Source organism: Hemitrygon akajei, chromosome 19 (genome assembly GCF_048418815.1).
Source record: "Hemitrygon akajei chromosome 19, sHemAka1.3, whole genome shotgun sequence".
Classification (NCBI taxonomy): Eukaryota; Metazoa; Chordata; class Chondrichthyes; order Myliobatiformes; family Dasyatidae; genus Hemitrygon; species Hemitrygon akajei.
In genome coordinates this window covers 39,346,868-39,372,095 of record NC_133142.1, presented here as the reverse complement: position 1 = coordinate 39,372,095, position 25,228 = coordinate 39,346,868, and the positions used below count along the sequence as shown (strand labels likewise).

At 37.5% G+C, this 25,228-nt stretch overlaps 1 protein-coding gene across 9 annotated transcripts in view; it reads left to right on the top strand.

Annotated features, from left to right (window-relative positions):
• LOC140741889 (contactin-4-like) overlaps positions 1-25,228 on the top strand; it is a 2,152,419-nt gene that overhangs the window by 1,421,990 nt on the left and 705,201 nt on the right. For all 9 annotated transcript variants that reach the window (XM_073072410.1, XM_073072411.1, XM_073072416.1 and 6 more), the window contains one exon: positions 9,138-9,233. In XM_073072410.1, coding sequence (XP_072928511.1) covers positions 9,138-9,233 — 96 coding nt within the window. The remainder of the gene's footprint in view (positions 1-9,137; positions 9,234-25,228) is intronic.

Sequence of the window (25,228 nt, the reverse complement as noted above, 5' to 3'; positions counted from 1 at the left end):
TGCAGGGCAGTACAATAATTAATTAATTAATAATTAATAAATAAGACAATAGACACAGTAGAGAACAAATTTTAATATATTAATAAATGATATAGATGTCAGTTTAGACTCTGGGTATTGAGGAGTCTAATGGCTTGGGGGAAGACACTGTTGTATAGTCTGGTCGTGAGAGCCCGAATGCTCCGGTACCTTTTGCCAGATGGCAGGAAGGAGAAGAGTTTGTGTGAGGGGTGCGTGGGGTCCCTCACAATGCTGTTAGTTTTTCAGATGCAGAGTGTGGTATAAATATCTGTAATGGCGGGAAGAGAGATCCCGATGATCTTCTCAGCTGACCTCACTATGCGCTTAGAGTCTTGCAATCTGACACGAACCAGGCAGTGATGCAGCTGCTCAGGATGCTCTCAATACATCCTCTATAGAATGTGGTGAGGATTGTGGGGGGGGGGGGGGGTGGTGGGAGATGGACTTTTCTCAGCCTTTGCAGAACTTGTTTACATCTTTCCTGTAGGTAGGTGGCCAAATCTGCACACAATACCCCAAATTAGGCCTCACAGATTTAAGAAAGCCAATGTGCCAAAAGCTTTATTTAAGACCCGATCAACCTGTGATGCCACTTTCAATGGATTATGGACCTCTATTCCCCGATCTTTGTTCTACTGCTCTCTCCCGTGCCCTACCATTCACTGTGCAATACTTATCCTGGTTGGTCCTACTGAAGTGCAAAATCTGCATTAAATTCCATCTGCCATTTTACAGCCCATTTTTCTGCATGCCATGATATCTTTCCTCATTGTCCACCACACCCCCAATCTTGGTGTCATTTGCAAATTTGCTGATCCAATTAACCACATTATCATCAAGTTCCTTGATATAGATGAGAAGCAACAAAGGACCCAGTCCTAATCCTTGCAGCACACCACTAGTCACAGACCTCCAGCCAGAGAGGCAACCATCTACTAACACTCTCTGGCTTCTCCCACAAAAGCAATGTCTAATCCAATTTACTACCTCATCCTGAATGCCAAGTGACTGAACTTCCTTTACCAGCTTCCCATTACTGCATAAGCACTTCATTTGTTCTTACTTGCGGATACCTGATCTACACCTTTTTTCTCTTAACCAGGGCCTCAATATCTCTTGAAAACCAAAGTTCCTTAAATTTGTTATCTTCACCTCTTATTCTGACAGGCACATACAAGCTTTGTACTTTCAAAATTTCGATTTTGAAGGGCTCCCACTTACCAATCCACCTTTGCCAGAAAACAGCCTGCTCCAATCCACACCAGATCCTTTCTGATACCGTCAAAATTGTCTTTTCTCTAATTTAAAATCTCAACCAGCAGACCAGACCTATCTTTTTGCATTTTTACTTTGAAACTAGTGGCATTGTGGTCACTGGATGCAAAGTGCTCCCTATACAATCTTCTTTCACCTGCCCTGCCTCATTACCTAATATCAGATCCCATATTGCATGCTTTCTCGCTGAGACTTCTAAGTGCTGATGAAGGAAACTTTCCCGAACACATTTTGATAAACTCTATCCCATCTAATCAATTTACATTATGGGATTCCCAGTCAATATATGGAAAATTAAAATCACCTACTATATCAACCTTATGTTTCTTGCAACAGTCTGCGATCTCTTTACAAATCTGTTCCTCTAAATCCTAGGACTGTTGGGTTACATAGTCATACCTTTCTTATTTCTAAGTTCCACCCATAATGCCTCAGGAAAATTTTTAACAACATCCTGAATGCCTTTCCATGTGGTTTTCTCTGCTCCCCCAGAAGTTCTTCAAATTGCCTGTCATTGATGACCTGTTTGATTTGTGAACCATTTTTTACTTCTAAGCGGTTTTGTCTCCACATTGTTTGGAGGTTCCAATGTGCAGGATTGAAAGAGGCTGTTGAGGATTGTAGCCTCAGCCAGATTCATCACAGGCACAACCATTCCCACCAATAAGGACATTGTCTAAAGGCAGCATCTATCATTAAGGATGCGTACCACTTGTGACATGTCTGCTTCTTATTACTACCATTAGAGAGAGGGGGTATAGGACCCTGAGTACCCACACTCAATGTTTTAGTATCCGCTGTCAGAGATCAGGCACATGAATCTCTATATTCATAGTTATTTGTATTCTTGTGTAAAAATTAATATTGGAAGGCAAATTTGCAGAAGCCTTTCTAGAAATTAAAAAAATATATATATCTGAGATGTGTGCCAATATAAACAGAATCTGTTTTGCAGATGATAGTAATTTATTAGATATTTTATACTAATTGTGGAACCTAGATAAAAAAGCTAAGGTAAAAAGAACATGACCCAGTTCAGAAATAGTTAAATCAGAATATGTGAGTTGGTGATTTGGAAACCTAAGAGAAGAGCAACAAAATAATACTTGAAAGATATGTTTACACAGGTAAAAGAATTCTGATAAAAGATTCCCCTTTTATTGCCAGCAATGAAATTGAAAGTGCAATCCTTTTGAAATATGTTGTCAATTTGTCAACTCTCACAACCAAGCATCTATAAACTGAAGTAATACCAAATGCTTAATCGTAGTTGCAGTCGCTTACACTGGTGCAAGCCTTCCTGTTATTTACAAGAACATGGCCACTAATTACAATATGAATATGAACATTTCCTTGACAGACAGGACAGTCTGTTTCCTGATATAGCTTATAATAGATCAAAAAATTGCAAGTCTCATTAACCTGAACAAATGCAGTAATTAAGTAACGGCTTTTAAAATTAAACTTGGTTGCATGTGTTTTCCTATTGAAATACTGAAATAATACATCCTTTCTGGTATCATAAAAGCTTTCCATTGACATGCATACTTAAAATGAGCTAGCAGAGCACTTTATAGAAAAATGAACCAATCACGGTAATTCCTTAAGTTTCAAGAAGGGAACTTATGTCACCATTAGCTATGATTTTCACTAACTTCTTTATTTCAACATGGATTTTGTTTCACTTGCTTCCATCAACACACATTTGAAGCAAGGCAGCTAAATTGCTATACACATATATGTGATGCTTCCAATAGTGCTCACATTTCTTTTTGAAGTCTGAATGTAAATTTTATCATTGGATTTCTGTTCATGCTTATTGCATTGACCAAGCAATAACATGTTAAGGTGGGTGATAATTTTTCAGGTCTGATCTATGATTCAATTATTATATTTGTGTGTATATCTTTGAATAAGATTTAATAATCCAGTAGTAATTGGGAAATAAAAGATACATATCCTCATCTGGCACTACTTGTCCAGCATGCAATACAATATGAGCTGAAATGCCCTTGAATTAGGTACGGTTAAAATCAAAGCAATTGTCATTGGTCCCTGCCACAAATGCTGTACCCCCATCAGCAGTGGTACTTGAGTCATGTCATTTGAAGGGTCAATGACTTATACTCGGTAATATGGCTCAGCTCCATCCTGTGCCTCTTTAGTTGATGAAAGCTCAACCTTCCCTTTGCTACCTGATTCATTTTTATCTATGCTTTCTGAGCTAGTCTCTGGCCTGAGATCTTATAAAAGCCTAAATTCATCTGAAAACATTTGAACATAGGATAATCAAATTCTGACCTCATTCAAGCCTCCTTTTGCTTACCTACATCTTCACTACCTCTGTATTTTTAGCTCTACCATTTGCAGCCCTGGTAATCTTTGCCAAAGCTCTAAACTCTGCAGTGATCTCCCTAATCTTGTTTCTTTGTATCTCTTTCTTCTAAAATTCTACATAAAACCTCCATATTCAACCAAAAATGTTGTCTCTGTTCCAGTGCTCCCCTTGTCATTGTATCAGGTTTTGTTTAGTGTTCATGTGAGGTGGATTTGGGACACACTGATATTTTAGAGCTTATTCTATAAAACTAACTTGACACTACAGCCTTGCATGCCTTCCTCATTAACAGGATAGCAAATTTATTCACAGTTAAATTAGGAATCCTTTTTTTCTATTTACATCAATTACTTTCTCTTTACAGTTCTGATTTAAAGACTCCTACAATTTTATACTTTTATTCATCCTGAGGCCATTCAAGGAAGCCCATTCTTGCCTCAGTCTCATTGTGAATTACAAACAGCACATATACAGTGAATTCCAGTTAATTGGGAGACATTGGGTCTAGAACTTTTTGGCCCAATAAAGTGGCTGCCCCAATTAGGCGAGCTTTCCTGGAAATAGGTAAAAAGGTATACTGACTAACAAATTATGTATTTAAATGAAATGTAAAATAAATTTGAACATTATAATACTGCATTACTGTAAAACTGTGTATTAGTTCCTCATAGTTATTGAAAGAGGAATTTATCCAATGTACGCATTCTTTTGATTGCATAAAGAAACAAACTCAGTGCAGACACCTAGTGTAGATAATGGACTGCTTTCATATAATGCTATGACTGATAGCTTAATTTTTATAGTAACATTTAAGGTGATTGTTAATATCTTCCAATTCTTCTTAGTTCCTAACTTGTTGAAGAAGTGAAATTGTTTCATTCTTACTCTTGGCCGTTTCCAGCATCTCTAAGCCTGAAGGCTTGAAAGCGCAGTGCACAAAACAGTTCTGAATTGTCTTGTAGCTTATTTCTCGCCAGCTATCAGTGACAAAAATCACTACTTTGTGCACATAGGCACATGCAACTGGTGCTATTCAAAAACTGTTATCACTATGCACTGTATAGTGTCTAATAGTGCACATGACTGACACTAGTTAGAGAACGTTAAGCAGCTGTCTCCTGCCCCAATTAAGCAGCATAGTGTCCCAAATAAATGAAGGGAATCTCAGCTACTTTCTCAATTAGCTTTTGTTCTTTTAGAGTTGTCCCAAATAAGCAGCTGCCCCAATTAACTAATGGTGCAATAAACTGGAATCCACTGTATTTGTTAACCAGTTTTGCTATATAAGAATTTGATTTGTTCCATTGCAATTTCTAATGGATTGGCTTGGTTATAATATGTCAAGAATGCACAAATGAAATATTGTATAATGTAGCCAACATTAAACACACAGGTATCAGAAGAAATAAAATATGTTTTAAAATTGTTTAAAAATTCTATATGTTGCATGTTTAATTACATTAGTATTTTGAAATACTTTATTTGAAATTAATGGATATGTCAGACACAGTAAAGTGTTTAAAATTTGCTTTCAAATTGGAAACATAAACAGCTCCAAGTATACCTGGACAACCATTGTAGCATTTGATATGCTGTGCTTCCTTTGAGATAATAAACAAATTGGAAATCTTCTCTTTGGTTCTCCTGTGAGGTTTAGAAGATCAGCATAAACCAACACAGTGTAATACGATTTGCTATCTACAGCAAGGAATACAGATATTACCACCTTTGAAAAGTCAAGGCAACATTTTATGGAATTGTAATGAACAAAAACGTTTTGTGTGGTCATGCTATGGATTTATGTTCATATAGTATTCTGGACCTATGATCAAAGCTTTGCACATTAATTAAAATGCTGCCAATAAACTTTTATTTCAGTAATGATATGACATTAATAGCATAGGTCAACGTATTGAGTGATTTGTGTCATTTTATTCAGACAACCTCTGCAACAATCTCCATGGAGAGTGTTCCAAAGCTTGTCAAAGAATTGTAAACATTCAAAAATGAATACCTGGTCTAAGAACAACACGAGTGAATCTGCAGATGCTGGAAATAAATAAAAACACCAAATGCTGGCAGAACTCAGCAGGCCAGACAGCATCTATGGGAGGAGGTAGTAACGATGTTTCCAGCCGAACCCTTCAACAGGAGGGTGAAGGGTTCCTGATGAAGGGTTTCGGCCCGAAACGTTGTCACTACCTCCTCCCATAGATCCTGTCTGGCTTGCTGAGTTCTGCCAGCATTTTGTGTTTTTACCTGGTCTAAGAAGATGTTTGGAGCACAGTTCAAAATAAGAATAAAATAAAGGTGTAGAGATGAAATGTTAAAGAAGGTAATTCTGGTGAATGGGGCCTAGAAGACTAAAGCATGGCTGGTTATTGAAGTCCAGTGAAATTGTTGGTGCAACATCTGTTCCCTACCAGCACTCTCACTTGTTACAAGGCCACTCAGTGATACCCAACTCCTTAGCAGAGCTCAACTCCATCTCATGCCTCCTCTAATGTTAATGGAGTGGAGGTGAAATTGGGAGAGTAGGTGCATTTAAGGCTGAATTAGGTTTGTAAGAATTGAGTGCAGCAGTGCATTATGGGATTTTTAAAAACAAACAAAATCTTAGTGTAGGGCGATGAAAAGAAAATGCAAATGAACAGTTACACAAATGAGGAGTAAGAGGCCTTGTGTGATGAAGGGTATGGGTGGGAGAACGTTGAGTGTGTTTATTTTATCACAGGCAGAGTATGACAGTCTGGCCAATTTTACATTGGAATCAATGGATCACATCAAAATAGATTTGTAAAAAGTCCGACCACCTTCACTTATGCCTGCTAGACCTACTGGGCCCAATAGGCCTTTCCTTCAAACTGAAAGGCTCCCACTGAGGTTTCAGTGACAAATGTCAGGCAATATGTGAGGCTTCTTATCAAGAATGCCCTGACAACATTTAAAATGAACTAAGGATGTGGGTGTCAGTGTCAGAGTGTGGTCTTCAGTAAAAGATGTGAGTTTCTTATTTGGTAGTTTTTAAATATATGTGATACTTAAGGCTATATAAAAATAATGAAGGTTGCCTTGACTAAAATGTGAAGAAATTAAAAAGATATTTGAAAAAAAACAATAAATAATAAAAATATTAACATGTGATAAAAATAAAAAGGAATTAGCTTTATTTCCCTTGTGTTGTTTAATCTTTCAGGACAGGAATCTCTAGTTAAATCAATGGGGTCTCTATTCCTGAATCAATTATGGCTTGTGTCAGATAGTAAATATTTACAGTAATTAAAAATCTGAAATAAAACTGAAAATGCTGCAGATAATCAGCAGGTCAGGCAGCATCCTAGAGTGAGAAAAAGAGAAGGAATGAAAGGTCTTTGGTTTGAAATGTAAATACTGCCCCTGTATCTTCTGCATTTTCTATCTTTTTTTTTGTAAGATTAGCAACCAAAGAGCACATTCTAAGCAAAAATTGGAGCATGATCATCATCATGCACCACTGAATCACATGGCTCATTCCAGAAGCTTAAAAAGCTGAGAAGGACAATAGGCCAAAATATGTTCCTGCTAGCCTGTGACTTACTTTTACTTTTGGGCAGCTGACTGCTGGCAGATCCCTTTGGAGCTGCCGTGCCATATCATTTAATTCAGTCTCAAGAGGCAAAAGAATTGGTGCATTTTTGGTAGCCGGTGGGCTAATGTCGGAGGTAAGGAGAATAGTGAGAAGGATGTTGAATCAAGGCAAATGTATTATGAGCGGAAAGGTCAGGTCAGTATAAAATAAAATATGAGAAAGTCAACAGCTAATTGCACCCTAATGAAATTGTGGATGATTAAAAACATGCATTTTTAATTTCCCGTGGTCCATGATTCCAGTACCATAATTATGATTAACACAATAATTTTAGTTTATTTAGATTATATTGGGAAATACTTGTTAAGTAACTTTTTTTAAAAGTCATCATCTATTTGAGCCTCTCATTTGGATCATTTAATCAGTTTGAAGAAACTTGCAATATTGAATAATAGGCCGTGTATTAAAACTGGTTTACTTTTCTATTTCAATAGTTTTATTACCATAACATTCATAATTGTTATTGGACTATGAGGTATTAATTCATGAGCATTATTTTTCATCTTCTATTTATCCATTTATTTGAATAGCTATCTGTTTATATATCATGATAATTAAGCTGAGTAGGCATGCAGTGATTGTTTCCCCACAATTTGCAACCATGCTCTGAGTTTGTAAGTTTGAAATCTTTGCTCATAAGATGCATTTTTGTACTGCACATTTCAGGCATGAGAAATGGTAAAAGAATGGCAGTGCAGATGCAAACATGAATCCTGTGTCCATGAGTTGAATTTTTTTGATGGTAATCCACAGGGATAGTGTGGAGAGAGATATACGAAACTCAACATTCTTATGATTCAGATAATGCTTTGTATCGACTAACTAGCTAACTCCATGCACATAAACCTGGATAAATGATTCTTGTTTCTGTCTCTGAGCTCATCAGAACCAAGGCAGACATTGCTTTTGCCTTATAAATACCTGAAGAAGGCACCTATAGACATGAATAAATGTGGAAGTTCTAGCCATTCTTCATGTTCCAGCCAAAAAACAATTTGGCTGGACCATTGGATTAACTTAGCACAAGAGTTTCACCATAAACCATCTTTAACGAAACATGATTTATTCTTTGAGATCCTTTATGATTCCTGCTTTTACTTTTGGTGTTAATGCATTTTCAAAACCTTGGATACATCTCTGTGGATCAGATTTTTCCTTGTAGCTCTTATGACTTGCAATCCCCATTCTATGCTTTCCGGATCTGGAAGACTCTGACGGATAAGAAGCTGAGTAGCAAAATGGCCTCCAGTAATGTATCAGGTAACATGGGTCGGCCAGACAAATCTTGGACATCAAACACATCTGGAAACCCTTGAAGCTCAAAAGTAGTGAATAAGTATAAGAAGAAATAAATTTAAACAGTATAAAAATAAAAGTAATAAAATAAAATAAATTGACAATATTTAAAGCAAGCTTAGATCATTAAAAGATGAATGCATTTCAAAGAATATTGGCTAATTTAATCAGCTCATTTCCCAACACCTTACAATCAACGTTCAAGTGTAGTGTCCATTGGTGGAGCATTGTTGGAAACCGGTGACAGAGTTTGGTCAATAAGTTTGGTAGTTCTGTGTTGTGAGGAAATCCTGCAACTTAATGATACCAGCAACATTGTGTGCATGTAATGTAAATTTTGTTTTCATTTTTTTCATTTCTAATTCTTTATAACAAAATATTTTTCTCTCCTGTAATGTTAGTGAGCTGTTAATATATTGCAACATGAATCATAATTTGTCTTTTAAAGCATTTCAGCAAAGCAACGCATAGCTGAAGTTCTTTTTGTCTTTCACTTCTCTCATGTTTATAAGTACAAGTAAATTGCTTTTAAAGTGACATGATCTTACATAATAGATCGTCCACTTTTCTCTTGTGCAGATCTTGAAAACTTCAAAGGAAAATCAAGAAATAATGTGTCCGTTCGAGAGGGACAAGGAGTTGTGTTGCTCTGTGGTGCCCCATCACATTCTTCAGGTAGATACATATTTCACATGCTGACAGGTTGTGTTGTGTTGTTCAGCAGAATGAGCCTGATGTTCCAATATAATTTGGAGAACAAAAAACACTGTTCTAAGTTCAGCGATTTGAGTGAAAGTCAGAATTACACTGGTTGCAGAATGTGTTCTAAATTTTATTCAAAGGGTAAGCATGTTCAATAATATGATGCTATTCCAGGATTTCAATCATTTCTATTAGAATTGCATTTAAGTGGAACTTGTGGAAAGAATACTTATATAGCACATTAAATCAAGAGGTAGCTGAGCTCTCAAGTTCCAGTGTTTTTAATTTTGTTGTAAAACACCAGCCTTGGCTAAATTTATCTGAACAAAATATTTTCTTGCCTGGGCCACAAAGAAAGGATTTGTAAAGTGATATTGGCTGTTATAGCTAGTGAACCGTTACATTTCCTGCCTATTATGCACCATTTAAAGGAGGATTTATTGATGATACAGTGCTGTGCAAAACCCTTTTATATATATGTATTGTGTGTGTGTATGCACACGTAGCTAGCATGTCTGACTTTTTATTGGTTAAAATCAAAAGATGGTTGGGAAACAGAAATAAGAGTACTTAGCTTTGTATTAGCTCAGTAATGTTAAGCATTACTTGGTAAATGTAAAGACATCATCTACAGTACTGTGCAAAAATCTTAGCCATCCTAGCTATACAGTATATGTGTGCCAAAGACTTTTGCATAGTACTGTATTTCCAAAAATTTCCATTTTTGAGATGTGCCGTAAACAACAAATAAAAGAATTGACAAAAGAGATCCAAAATAATGGTGCACTAAATGAAAAGGTATCCAATTAAGCCTCTTTAGTTACTATTTATATTGATGTCAAGATACAGGGACGTCTTACTTGGGGTGTATAGTGGAAATGTAACCTACCCAGGAGCCTTTTGGGATTAAACTATTGAAATCTTAGTGAAATATGAAATACAATATTGCTTAGGAGCAGATTAAAGAAGCATCGAGAAGTTTTAGGAAAGCTCTGCAATCCACATATGGAAAAGCACAAAGCGTGGTCATGAAGGTGGTGATTACAGGCACAATTAGTCACATGGAACTTTCTTATTATATTGATAATGGAATTTGCTGAAACCAGGAAGCTAGGTGCTGAGGATAAAGACAGGAAAATATGATGGAAACCCTTAATATCGATTAAGAGAATACTGTAGTACTGGAGTGAAGGGGATTACTGGAAAAATTGAGAAATGAAAAATGAAATGTGTAGTAGATCTCAGATTGATAATTCAAGAGCCAATGTGAATGTAGGAACATCAATACCAACGTGACAAAGAGAATACCAAAGGCAAAGTAAATAATGAAAGTAGGTGTTGCTATCATGAAAGGTAACTCAAAAGTCTTCTATTGGGATTAAGTAATAGATATCTTTTGAGCAGAGGGCTTAGAAGAATTGGGAACACAGTGTAGTTTCGGCTGCATAGGTAGGAAGCTTGACAAAGGCACAAAATGAGTACACTCCATTTGGCTTTACCAACGAAAAAACTGTTTCTTTGGTCATAATAAAATATGATTTATTGTGTTAAGGAGTCTGGTTGTAGGAAGGTATAGTAAGTGTTGAGATCCAGATGGAATATGTTATAAGTTGCTGCGAAAGGGCAATCAGTTATCTTAAATTGACAAGAAGCTTTTAGAAACAAAAAAATGCTGGATAATAACAGTAACTTAAATAGGTATGGATTAACTAATAGATTCTAGCATAGAAGCCAACACAGTAGCATGGATGTACATGTAGTGGATAGACATAACGCAGCATGCTGTGACGTACTTTTGCTGTAAGAATATAAAAATGTTTTAAAAGATCCTTTAAAATCAGAATGGCTTGGGAGCATGACTTAAATATCCCGTTATCTGATGTGGTTTGGGACTCGATTCTCAAGTCAGTTAACTCAACTTCTCTTTGTGCTCACCACTGTCTTTTACAGTTTAAGATTGTTCATAGGGCTCATATGTCCAAATCTAAATTGTCTCGATTTTACCCTACTATTAGTCCAGTATGTGATAAATGCAAAAGTGGCGAGGCTTCTCTCATTCATATGTACTGGACCTGCCCTAGTCTAGAGAAATTTTGGAGAGATGTTTTCCTAACTTTATGTCATATTCCGAATTGCCACTTAGAACCTAACCCTCTGATTGCTCTTTTTGGTTTCTTGGGTGAGATGGATATATATTTGAGCTCGACTAAATGTCGAACATTATCTTTTGCTTCTCTTCTGACTAGACGTCTAATTCTTCTTAGATGGAGAGATGGTTCCCCACCCACGCACGCTCAATGGCTCAATGATATTATGTCCTGTTTAGACCTTGAAAAAAAATCACTGCTCAATTCTTAATTCGGACATAAAGTTTCATAAGGTCTGGGGACCTTTTATTGAATATTTTCATAACCTATCTTCTGATTAAGTTTCTTTTTCAGTCCCTTACTTCCAGCTTTTTTTTTTGGTAGTAGGCATTATTATCTTCTGTTTTTACTTGTATTTACAGTTTTGGGGGTTTGAATGTTCTGATTTATATCTCCTACATTTTGCTGTGGTTGGTCTGGAGTTTTTTTTTCCTTGAGGGGGTGGTGGGGGACACTAACTTCACACGACTTTAATTAGGGTGCTTTTTCAATTATTATTGTGAATTATATTATTATCGTATGTTTATCTTGCACTGTATTAATTTCCTATCTTGTTTTGGGGTTTTTTTGTTGTAGTGTTGTAGAAAATGCATAAATTTTTTTTTAAAAGATCCTGATTGTTTTAGTGTTGGAGACATTGAACACTAGTATAAAATAGGTTGTTTAAAATAATCTCATGTATTTTGAGCTACATAAACGGGGACATAAAGCAAAGATGTTATGCTAAGGTGAAAGTCATCCACGGATGGATTATTGTGTCCAATTCTAGTCACCCCATTTTAAGAACTATTGGAAAATCTCGGAGGGGGCAACCAAAAGATTTACTGGATGAGAGGTTGATGTAGCTAGGAGGGCCAGTGAAGCTGGAATTGTTCTCCTTATTGCAGGGTTGGTTGGCCGGGTATATGAGAATAGGTTTGGAAGAACAGATGAAGTGGAACTGTTTCCGTTAGTGGGTCAAAATTCAGCAAAGTTGGATTAAAGATAACTGGTAAACGACTGAAAGGTGACATGAAGATCTTTTTGATGCAGCAGGTGATTTTGAATTGGAATACATAATTAGGGCAGGTATAGTACAATTATATAGCAAGTAGAACTGCTGCTTTACAGTTTCATCAACCTGGCCTCAAACCATTTCTGCAGTCGATTGTAGGGTAAATGTGTGCTTGATAGTCTGTACAAGAACAGTGTGGCACAGTAGCACAGGTCTGTGGTAAAGAATTAGATTGATAGCTGAGAGATATACTGCAGGAACACCTGAAAAGAGCAGTTGAATGGGAAAGCCACAGTGCTTTGCAGAAAGCAACCTCAAACTCAAAAGAAATAAATATTTTTATAGTTAAATCATGCTTTTATTGTTCTATAAATCAGAAATTCTGTGTAAAGAAGCTATTGTACAAAATTATGTGGCATGATCTCTGTTTTCTACTGCTGGCTGCTCTCAAAGTATTCTGTAATGTACAAAGATGGCATACACTAAAGTAGCTTTATTATGCAAAAATATAGTGGTTGCCCATTTCTGTCCTGTAAAAGTACCATTGTGCTGTCCTTGAAGTGATATGGGGGTAAGCACAATGTTAGGATCTTTGAGAGTGATTTTTTTTTTTGGTGTCATTTGTCACTAGCACCCGAAAAGAACACCTTTGTAGAGTTTCTGGGAACAAGATGACACTGCCGATATATCCGATATTTTGCAGGCAGCCGTCAAAACTACTAGTTATTCTACCAAATATACTTTTTCTCTGGAGCACAATCACCAGAATCTACTACATGTAATTTCTCTTTGGGATTTGTGTTTTTGAGCCATCTGAACGACCTGGCATTTTTGTGGTATCCTGAACAATCTGGCAAACTAGATTCCCAGGTATGGCAGCGGCAGCCATTGCTGGAGTGGACTTCGGGCCAGATGGAAAAGGTGGGGCCCGAGCCTGAGCATGAAATGCGAGCCAATGTTTAGCCAATTTAAGTGCAGATTGTAAGTTTATGGCATCGGGGTCGAGGGCAGATGTCAGTGCTGAGCCAACTACTGGTTCTGTAGCTGTAGACTCACTTTTGGTGACTCTGTGGTTTGTGTTCTGCATATTAGTTGCTTACTTTTTTTTATTGTTTGCATAATGTTTTTCTTGCACATTGGATGTTTGAAGGTCTTTGTTGTGTGGAGTTTTTCAATAATTCTATAGAATTTCTCTGTTTTATGGCTGCCTGCAAGAAAATGAATCTCAATGTTGTATATGGTATACATACTTCAATAATAAATGTACTTTGAACTTTGAAGCTACATCACAATTGTAGTTCATAAGCAAGAAAAGTTTATAATGGGGAGTTTGCAGGCTATAAGGAAGTTTGTTCTTTATACTTACATCAGCATTTGTGATCTGTGTCTGACTAATTTTATCTACTATATGGCTTAAGAAAGTTGTACTTTGTTCCAGCTGGAGTGATTTTACACAGGTTTTGAGAGAGAACATGCTGAAATGAGTTTTTCCATCATCCTCTCACTGGCTCAACCTCACCTTAAGCTTGAGAATTAGTTGTAAACAATATCTTTTGGAAGCACCAAATGCTTAGCTTTCTGCTGCAAAGAAATGGCTACAGTTTAATTCTATTGCTCTGGTTAATAATAATAGCTTTGTATCAATTCCTCCTTTGATATTTTACCATGAACCTTTGGGCTTTGCTCAGGCCCATCATGATTATGAGTCCATGCTCACTCTTTGCAGAGAAATGTAGCAAATCTCATTTCCTTGCTCATTTCCATGGCCTATAATGTTCCTTCATGGTTATTTATTTCTCTTTTAGAATGTCTTTTCCATCATCCTTATTGCCAGGGAGTTCCAATTCATAAAGCTCTCCACTAAAAATGTGTTTCCCTCACACTTTTCCTGAATTCTTGGCCTTATACTTTAAATCCGAATGCTTTGCTCCTCAAACCATTGGCTGATGTGAGCATTATTCTCCATATTGCTTCTCTAAATCTATCATAATCCTGCACAATCTATTAAATCTTATTTATTCCAAGAAGATCAACTAAAGTATGAGCGCAATGCTCTTGCAGTGTCTTTTCAAAGCAGTATCCCATAGGCTCTTTAACCAGGATGTGATATCTGCTGGGCATTTGTATCAATTTCTGGCACTGGCTTGAACCCACCTGGTGATAATATTGAATGAAGGAACCCCAGATATAGAAAATCACCACAAATTAAGGTCAAGAAAGGTATCTTGTTTCCTTTGGCTTGCACTTAAGAAGGTAGCATGCACTCAATGCTTCATACTTTTGTTGTGACTCCAATTCCACAGTGACGTTAGGAATTTCAAAATCAGAAATATTTCTCTGGTTCAATTCTCTCTCTTTTTTTGTAGGTCTATTAACGTTCAGCACTCCCAACTTTGATCTGACTCCTACTGTGTATAAGTACTTGTGTTTTCCAACACATCTGTTTGGTTGTGTCACATTAGATTCCGCCCTCTTATCCAGGTATTTTCAAGCCATCAGCTACCACCCAGCCTCCTACAGGTATTGTTTCCTCTTCCCATTTCCAGGAATTGATTACAACTTCGCCCACCGTACACATTTACTCCCAATCTGTCCCCCTTGTCTGAATGTTTTCCAGCAGTCTCACTTTCCTCCAATCATATGCCATTTAGAGAGTAACCTTTGTAAATTCACAATATGAATTTTAAAGCCCCTATTATGTGAGCAGCACAGGATTACTTACTTTATGTGTCTAACCTTGTAATTTACAACTGTATGTGCAATGAACTCTGTTTCAACAGCACAAAGGGACCATCAGAATGTTGTGCTACTGATTTAATGTATCAACCTTACTGATGCAACAAAATTACTTGTATGCAGCAGGTAGAACTGAAATCTGACCTACTAAGTAATTCATGTAGTTCTCATAAATACTTAAGTAATCAGCAGTGGTGAGTTTAAAGAATATGGGATCTGCGTACACCCATTTTCTCTCTCTCCTGGTAACTGTTCTTTACTAAACCAAATTTGAATGACAAACAATGAAGATCAGGAAAGCAAGAAAACTAATTAAAACTAGCCTCTGCTATGAAATTCTGAAAGTCTTCAAAGGCTAATTATTGTTATCAGATTGAGGTGCTGCACATAAATATATGCAAATACATGTTATAACTGTGAAATACTGCAAAAGCAAGATTTAAATACAATTTAAAATATCTTTCTGTTGTAGTACTAGGGAGAAGTGAAACCTCATTTATATTTAACTGAATAAAACACTTCATACTGAACAATATTATTGTACATTCTTCCTCAACAAAATCAATTGTATACATTATGCAAAAGGAATGTCAGCTATTAATTATCTGTTGACTGTTTTCTGTTAACTTCTGTTAATTTAAACCTTAATTTTATTTTGGATTTCCTCCAAAATTATCTTGGATATTTAGATGTTTAAAGGAAGCTTTGAGTGATTCATTTTCAGTAAAAAAGCATTTGGGCTCTATATATTCCGCACCCCTCCCCCAAAGAAATAGTCTGTGGTATCAAACAACTTAATTTTACACCATCACCCTCATGAATATTTAATATTCCAGGTTAAAACTTCCCTGGGAAGTTGTTTAACAAACCTAAGACCTGGGTTAGGTCAGCAAACTCATTGATTGACTTAGAGGCTCTCATAGTTCTTGGATGCTGATCTGAAACTGTCAATCATTTTAAAATTTAGCAACATTCAAATACTGCAGTGCACATAGTTAATAAAAAGTTACCATACATGATCACTGACAATTTCAATGTAGCATGGTGAAGAATGGAATGTCAATTAATGAATCTGTGACTGACTTAGGATCACTATTTTCCAAATGATTTTGACATTGATGTTGCTGGCTTACTTCTATGCAGGAGTAAGTGAAAAATTATTTAAAACTATCATTCCTATTATTCTTTTCATCAATATTAACAGTTTCATCATACTATTCAGATTAGATTTAGGTTACATATGGTGGATATTAAAATGATGTATGGAAATAATGTCAGAATGTAAGAAACGGAAGTCCTACTCCAAAGAAGCCCTGCTCCAATGAAATCTGGTGATCTACTGGAATTTATAAGCCCTGAGAGAAGAATATATTGTTCTTTCCTATTAGAGCCTGAAGGAGGACATGGAGGAGGGGCAGTGAGGTAATGCCTCTTGATTGTCAGGGGGCTTCAGACTCCTCAATGTTGACTCAAAGATTTATACTGTAGTTAGTGTAGTTCGTGTTTTCATTGTTACCATCAGGAAGGAGATACAGAAGCCTGAAGGCACACACTCAACGATCCAGGAACTGCTACTTCCCTTCTGCCATCTGATTTGGGAATGGGCATTGAACCCATGAACACGACTTTTTTGTTGGATTTCTTTGCACTACTTATTTTAACTTAACTATTTAATAAACATACATATATTCTTACTGTAATTCAGTGTTTTCTAGATATTTATGAGTATTTATCATATATTTCATTGTACTGCTGCCATAAAGTTAACAAATTTCACAACATATGCCAATGTATTTAGACCTGATTCTGACATAATCATCATTTTTATATTTTCAAATACAGCCGCCATCATATACCATTGATTTGCATTATATTTTGCTGAAAAAAATTGTTTATGTTTTGAGCTACGTGCATAGTTTTACAAGTGTGTTTGAAGTTTGATCCTCGCAGAAAAAACAGACACCAATCGATTGAAATTGGCGGAGCAGACTTGACAGGCCAAATGCCGTATTTCGCTCCTATGTCTTATGAAATTGTTGAACATGTCTAAATCTATTATTTTTTATGCATATCTCTACCCTCCATCTCCTCCCATCCCTTCTCCTGAAGTTTTTTTTTGTCAAAGCTGTTTTGGAGTATTAGCGGGAAGTAATATGATTTGTCTGATGAATGTTGGATTGGAGAATAAGACATGCAGCACACTCTGAAGCAATTAACAAATGGACATGGTGATTGTTTGGTCAAACTTGTATTTAAACTAGCAGTAAAATAAAATAAATAAGCTAGCAATTAAATTAAGCAATAAAAGAGGTAAAAGCAAAGAATGGGTAAAGTAAAAAGTATATTTTTATAATAAAAAATAACAATTGCATAAAAGTCTAAATAGAGGTCATACATCTTCAATTCATAATCATATTGCATATCCCATGTAATTTTCAGATAGCAAGTTACTTCTCAAAGATATTTTCCAGAAAATATATTTCTATATTCTGGAATGCTCATTTTTGTTGGTAAGTAATCTCTGTTTTAGTTGGCTCTTGGCAGTGCTTGTGATTTATCAGAAGAAAGCAAATCAATTATCTCCTAAAGGGAAAAAAAACAGAAGAAAAGACACGTCCTCAAGCAAATTCATGAAACAGGGACAAAATTAGCCTCAAAAGCAACCCTTTGTTTTCTAGTTTCAAGGACTACACAATCAATCATTGCAAATTGTTTGAGATGGAAAGAAATAAACTGCAACTTTAACGAACTTTGAAAGGAGGTACCAAAAATTAAATTGCAGGAAGAAATTAGTGAGCCAAGTAGAATCTATAGGGACATAGGGATGATCAACATTTCAGGTTGTGACACTATATCAGGGGTAAGAGTAAAAAGGAAGACATCCAGTGTATAGAATTGAAAGGAAGGAGAGAGACAGAGACTGAGAGGTGATATGGAGATGCAAGATTGCAGAATGTGGAAACTCTAGAGTGGAAAACAAGTTCTGGAAGAGCTGTGTGGATCAGACAGCATCTGTGGAGGGAAATAGACTATTGATATTTCAGGTTGCGATCCTTTATCTGGACTGAAGTAGAAGGGAGTAAAGTGTAAAGTGGTGAAGAGTGGATGTGGGACATGAGATCATAAACAATAGGTGGATCCAGGTTAAGGATGTGGGGGTTGTTGATTAGCAAATGGATTCTGGTAGGGGGTGGGCAAATGAAGATAGTGACAGAGGCTGGGAGGTCAAAGGTAGAGGATTACAGATTAAAAAAAAGGGACTCTGAAGAATGGAACCAAATAAGGGTGAACAGATAGGTATAGTGGGAGGGGGGAAGGGTCCTCGTGGGAGGAGTGTGTAGGTGATGAGCTGATGGAGTAGGTAGGCAAGGGGAAAGAAACTGGGTGATTGATTTCTGGGGAGGATTTGTGAAAGGACACAGGTAGAACAGAAGGAGAGAGAAAAAGACAGAGGGACAAAGTAAAATTACCTAAAATTGGGATATGTAGTACTCAGCAACACACACAAATGCTGGAGAAACTCAGCAGGCCAGACAGGATGAATAAACAGTCGACGTTTTGGGCTGAGACCCTTCATCATGACTGGAAAGGAAGGAGGAAGATGACAGAATAAGAAGGTGGGAAACGAGGAAGGAGGACAAGCTAGAAGGTGAGAGGTAAAGTCAGGTGCGTGGGGGAAGAGGGATGAAGTAAGAAGCTGGGAGGTAATAGTTGGAAAAGATAACGGCTGGAAAAGAAGGAATCTGATAGGAGAGCAGAGTGGACCATTGGAGAAAGGGAAGGATGAGGGGGACCAGGGGAGGTGATAGGCAGGTAAGAAGAAGAGGTAAGAGGCCAGAGTAGGGAATAGAAGGTGAGGGAAAAAAGTTATTGGAAGGAGAATTTGTTCATTGCATCAGGTTGGAGGCTACCGAGGTAGAATATGAGTATTGCCCCTCCACCCTAAGAATGGCCTCAATGGGAAAGTCTGACTTCCCCCACCTGATTCCATCTGCCAGTCAACTGCTCATCACCTGGATCCACCAATTGCTTGCCAGCTCTTGCCCCACACACCCCCAACACCTCATTATGCTTTCTTTCTCCTTCTACTCTTTCAGTCCACCTAAAATGCTGATTGTCCATTTTTTTTCTCCACAGATTATGCCTGGCCTGCAGAATTCCTCCAGCGGTTTTTGCTAGAAGGCGATAGGTGCAACCAGATGAGTTGCATGGTTGGCAGATAGTTGTGGGAAGGGTAGGGAGAGTGTGAATGTTGAGATGAGGCTGTACTTATTGGCATCAACAATCGTTTACATTTCCATTCCAGATGAGACAATTGTTAAACTTGTCAATGATAATTTCCAAACTGATCTCTTTAACAGAGCATTGCTGAGAGTACCGTATGTTATTTTTATATGGACTTCCAAATAATATCTGACAAAGGAGACTATGTGCTCATGGTATTTAAAAACAATGGCACTGTGAGCAAGCAGACTTACAATATGTTCAACGATCGTTAGTCAAAGGTTGATGCTCCCCTCAGGCTGGTGTTAGAACCATTTCCTAATTTCCATTTAGTATGGGTTTCGGTAAGTGACATTTTTCCAAAATTAGCTTATTGTATGAAAGACAGAAATGTAACTCATAGTGAGGAGGATAGTCACAAATTTCACAAGGTATGTATAAATTAATGTAAAGGGCAGATGTGTGATAGAGAAAGTTAATGCTGAGAAATGTTTTTGTGGTGAGAAGAGCATGAGTCGATGTAATCAAGGTATCACAATTTTACATGAGTTTCGGGAAAAGATATAGGGCCGATATGCCTACGACTCAGAGAGGATGGTAGGATCAGTTGAGAATGCTCTTAATAAATTCATATGCAGTCAGCTACTTCATGAAGAGTACAGAAACAATAATGTCAAGCAATCTTTATCAAAGACTAACTTAGAACTTGGATGAAAAAATGACTTTCAATTTTATATATCATTCATGAAGAATGATATGAAAGTCTTGACAGGATTTATTAGACTGTTACTAGTGCTCAAAGCCTTCTGTTATTTGACCAGGCAAGATTAAGATGTTTCAGTTTTACAGGTTAAATAATATAAAACTGTTTGTACCAGCAGTAACTAGCAGGCACAGATGGAAGCTGATCAGCAAAGGAACCAAAAGTGGTATAAGGAAACATAGAAACATAGAAAATAGGTGCAGGAGTAGGCCATTCAGCTCTTTGACCCTGCACCGCCATTCAGTATGATCATGGCTGATCATCCAACTCAGAACCCTGTACCTGCTTTCTCTCCATACCCCCTGATCCCTTTAGCCACAAGGGCCATATCTAACTTCCTCTTAAATATAGCCAATGAACCGGCCTCAACTGTTTCCTGTGGCAGAGAATTCCACAGATTCACCACTCTCTGTGTGAAGAAGTTTTTCCTCATCTCAGTCCTAAAAGGCTTCCCCTTTATCCTTAAACTGTGACCCCTCGTTCTGGAGAGGATGTTATGATCCTTTGTACAATATATTTCTGATGGCGAACGCCAATTCAGAAAGAACATTTCAGAGAACAGTTTTAGTAGTTGGAACAGAGTGGGGAAGTGCTGTGGTTGGATAGTTCCTTAAGAAAGCTGTCCCGGGCTCTATGGGTCAGGTGGTGATCTGTATCATTCTTTGATTCAGCAAGGAGTATAAAAGTTGAGGAAAAGATTGATAGATTTTAAAAAACCCAAGTGAGACCATTTTTTACAAATCACATCATTTCATCCATCCCCATGTCCAGGTGGGATAGAATAACTAGAATGAGTTATGTTTGTTGTTTCTGGTGTTATCTTTGCCGCACAATACGAAGCTATTTGCTGATAAGTTAGATCAGATAATCCTGCAAATACACAGGTCTAGTGAAGACAAGTCGAGATTATTGTTTTACCCATATTCAGTGTGGTACAGGTACATATAATGAAAAACATGCTTGGCACAGCATTATTAAAAACATAGATACTGTAATATGGCAGCTATATGTGATAGTATACTCAGACTCAACAAGACATTACAAACAAAATCCAAAGGCAAAATCACAATTTATAGTACTAGAAATTGAACTCCTATGTTTGAGTACTGAGCGCTCAGCATGTGGGCTTTCAGTACAGACTTCCCATGAAAGAATGTGGCAGGCAATAATTGGCAGTCTGAGTCTTAAAGGGACATCAACAGCTAGCCATACTCCGGGGAACTGGAGTGCCGAAGCTAAACTGCCTGCTGCTGCTCAGTCAGGACCACGACAGATACAAACAACACACTACATATAAATTGCACATAAATTATATAAAACAGTGGAGAGAAAAAGGAATAAAAGATTGTGCAAAAACAAGACTTCTGTGCGAAAAAATGAAGACACAATCAGAAACAGATCCATAGTGGAGCCATAGCTATGTTTCTTTGCTGAGGTAGGTCAGAGTTGTGCAGGTTGGTTGCAGAAAATTTGTTATTCCCCCACCTGTTGTTACGGATTCAGGCAACAATAAATATATGAGTTAGGCAAGGGTTTTTATAACAAATAACATGTTTATTAAACACTGAAAACAACCCCCCCAAAGTAAACAAATCACCAACGTAACCGAAAATCAGCTGCTGTGTGGCAGCTTAAACAGTCCTTAAAGCAATGAAGCTTATAGTCCTTAAAGCGATGTTGCAAGAACAGTTCTTTAAAGTAGTATTGCCAAAAGTTCAAAATGCTCACAGTCCATTTAAAGGAGAGACTTTTTAAGACGATTTAAATTCTCTTTCACGTCGTTTTGTTTCGGTTCCCCAAAGTCAAACTTTTCCCACGAAGAATTTACAGAATGAAACAGCTTAAAGGCACTGACCTTTCCTTTACCACCATTTTCAATCCTTTCTGGTATTTCCCAGGGATTAACACGAGAATAGTCAATGAAATCCTTCCGAATAAGGATCAAACAAGGTCGAACCCGTTTCACCGTCAAAATTGATTCTCCTCGATCTTTAAATCCCGAACTCCGATCTTCACTCTCCACTGATTCTCAACTAGCAGTATTGTAAAGAAACTGCTGGCAATGACCTTTTAAATTTTAGGTATTAGATAAAACTTCATCTTTCAACTAAACTGCGTCATAACATTAAATCACGCAGTGGCATGAAGTCAACATGGCAAATCCAGCCACAAACTGCCCCTCCTCACAGGGAGGGGTCCTCCTTTTATACCCTGTAAAAAAAACCTGTCACATGACCTCTACTAGTGGGAAAATGACGTCACTCCACCATCACAAGACCATTACCTCAAGTCCAGTATAGCTTCAACCCCAGTCACGTGACAAGGGTACCACTGTCACGTGTCACGGGTACGTAACACTGTGAAGTGGGACTTCAAACATACCTCCTCCCTGATGGTAACTGCAAGAAGAGGACATGACTCAGATGCAGAGATGCTTGATGATAAATACTCAGCAATTTGGGCAACACATCAGGGAGAGTTAATGACACAAACTGGTAACCTCTAATAGAAGTGGATATGTATGTATTGATGAAAAGTGATGAAAAGAGAACAAAAGAAGATAGGATTAACATTTTTAATATTCACAGTATTTTGTTGGAGTTCAATGCACTTATTACTTAAACTAGTTGATAAATGACAGCTGTACAAAATGATGACGCTGTTGCCAAGGACGTTATTGGGGTGAATTCAAACATGGTTTTCTATTCTTGCGACACTGTGGTCCTGGCTTTTACCTGAGTTGTTAAGTAAACAGATTCTTCTTGATTTACAAAAGGTACACGATTCAGCACACTGTATTTATCTGGGTGAAAGTAATGTACCATCAGTCCAAAACATCTCAGCTTGCCATATCAAGCTGAGATGCAACCTGTCAGGAAATTTATTAGAGTATCAGTAAGTTTGAGAGGATTCTCAGGGAGAAGCCAAATTCCTCAGGTGCCTAAGAAAGTACATTCACTGATTTAATTGTCACATCATTATGGAGGGACCAGTTGAAGTTGCTGATGAACTGGATGCCCAGGAACTTGAAATGTCATCCAGTTCTCTTACCGCTCCATTGATGAGGACAGTATTGTGTTCTTTCCTTCACCTAAACCTATTTCCTTTGGTTAACAATCAGCTCTTTTACCTTCCTTTTGTCTTGTTGATGTTTAGGGCTAAATTATTGTCCTGACACTATATCACAAGGTTTTGAATCTCTTTCCCATACTCTGTCTTATTATTTTTGTTGATCCAGCCTACAACAGTAATGCAATCTGTGAACTGACAAATCACGTTGATGTTATATCTGGCCACACTATTTTTTTAATTATTGTTTTGATCCAGAGCTGAATATAGTCCAAAGGATATGACATTCTCTGCAGACCCACAGTATTTTTCCTCTATTCAGATTGCAGGGGCTGTAGATTGTTTGGGAGGCTGGCAGTGATGTAGGCTGTTACCGTTCTCTATAAAAGCGTATAATTATGATCGGTGTTACAGCTATTGGTCAGCAGTCATTGAGATAGGACCCTTCACTTACCTTGGGAAAGGGAATAACAGAGGTTTCCTTAGAGCAAGTCAAAATACTATACTATTGATGTGAGAGACCAGACGTCGGCAAAGATGGTAGCTGATGGATTGTTGCACAATTTTAGAACCTGTCTAGACTTTGCAGCTGGTCTGGCTGCTTTTTGAGGATATACCTTGGTGAAAGCAGATCTGCTACTGAAATGTGAGGGACAGAGCCAGAAAAGGATGTGGAAATCTTGGTGTATATCCAATATTATCTGTTACTTTAAAATAATAGATCAGGATTCTTTCCTATATATGGTGCTTGGTGCTCCAGTTGTGTTTGACATGTTGATACAAGCTTACAATGTTTTATCTTATGACAAATAAACTCTTCTTGAGCTTCCAGCTGGGTGCATACAGATATCGATAATAACTGATGTTCCGATGACAAACTCTGCCATGTTCTTCGGGGTGGTGCCTGGGTATGTCTAGACTTGTGGTATTTACACCCCTGTAACCTGTCCCTCCTGATTGGTTAGTCCTCATTCAATTAGATTTCTGCTATCCCACCTTGCTTACAATCAAATTCCAATTCTTCATAGAGCGAGACCTTCAACTTTGTTAACATTCTTTTCCTCTAGTTTTCTTTCAATGGCTTCCTTCACCACCCACAAACCCGTAAGGGAGCTCAAATCACAGCTTATGTGGGTCAAAGATGACCTGGGGCTCAGTCAGCTGGCATTTACAGGATTCCCTGTGAATGCAGAGCCGTGTATAATCAGCCAGGTAGGTTGCACGGTGGAAATGTACATCAAGGAGCACAGGAGGTGTATCCATTTGGATTACCTGGAGAAATCGATGGTAGCAGAACACTGCATTGGCAATGGCCATAGGATTGACTTTGAAGGCACAAAACTACTATGCCACACCAATGGCCTCGCTCTAAGTAAGAATTGGAATTTGACTGCAAACAAGGTGGGAGAACAGAAACCTGATTGAACGAGGGCTAACCAATCAGGAGGGACGTGCGACGGAGGTATAAATACCACCAGTCTAGACACACCCAGGCATCATCCCTGAAGAAGATGGCAGAGTTTGTCATTGAAACGTCAGTTATAATCAATACCTGTACTGGCTGGAAGCCTGAGAAGAGTTTATTCGTCATAAACACAGGGAAAGCACAAGATCTTTTATCATTTTATCTTATGATTCCTATTCCAAAATGAAAGTTAATGATTTCTCTCCTTTCATTGCCTCATTATATACATTTATACAATTATTTGATTGCTGTACCATTCAACCAATATGCTGACATTGAATTCTTTTGAGAATGACAAGTAATTCACCTCAAAATTCCCCTTTAATGAAAATAGCATTCTTGCTTGCTAAGAATGCCATAATTTAAAACCAGGAACGTAACCAAATCAGTCACATTTTTGATAAAGGAATTAGGCTTTGTGGGTCACGTTGAGCTGCATTTGACCTGCTATCAATGGCATTCACATACCATAAAGGATAAATGTGGCAAGAGAAATTAATTGGCTTCTTCACACCTTGGAGAGGCTAAGCAAGGTATAGCAAGAGTTCAGTGGTATGTGAACTGCAGGCA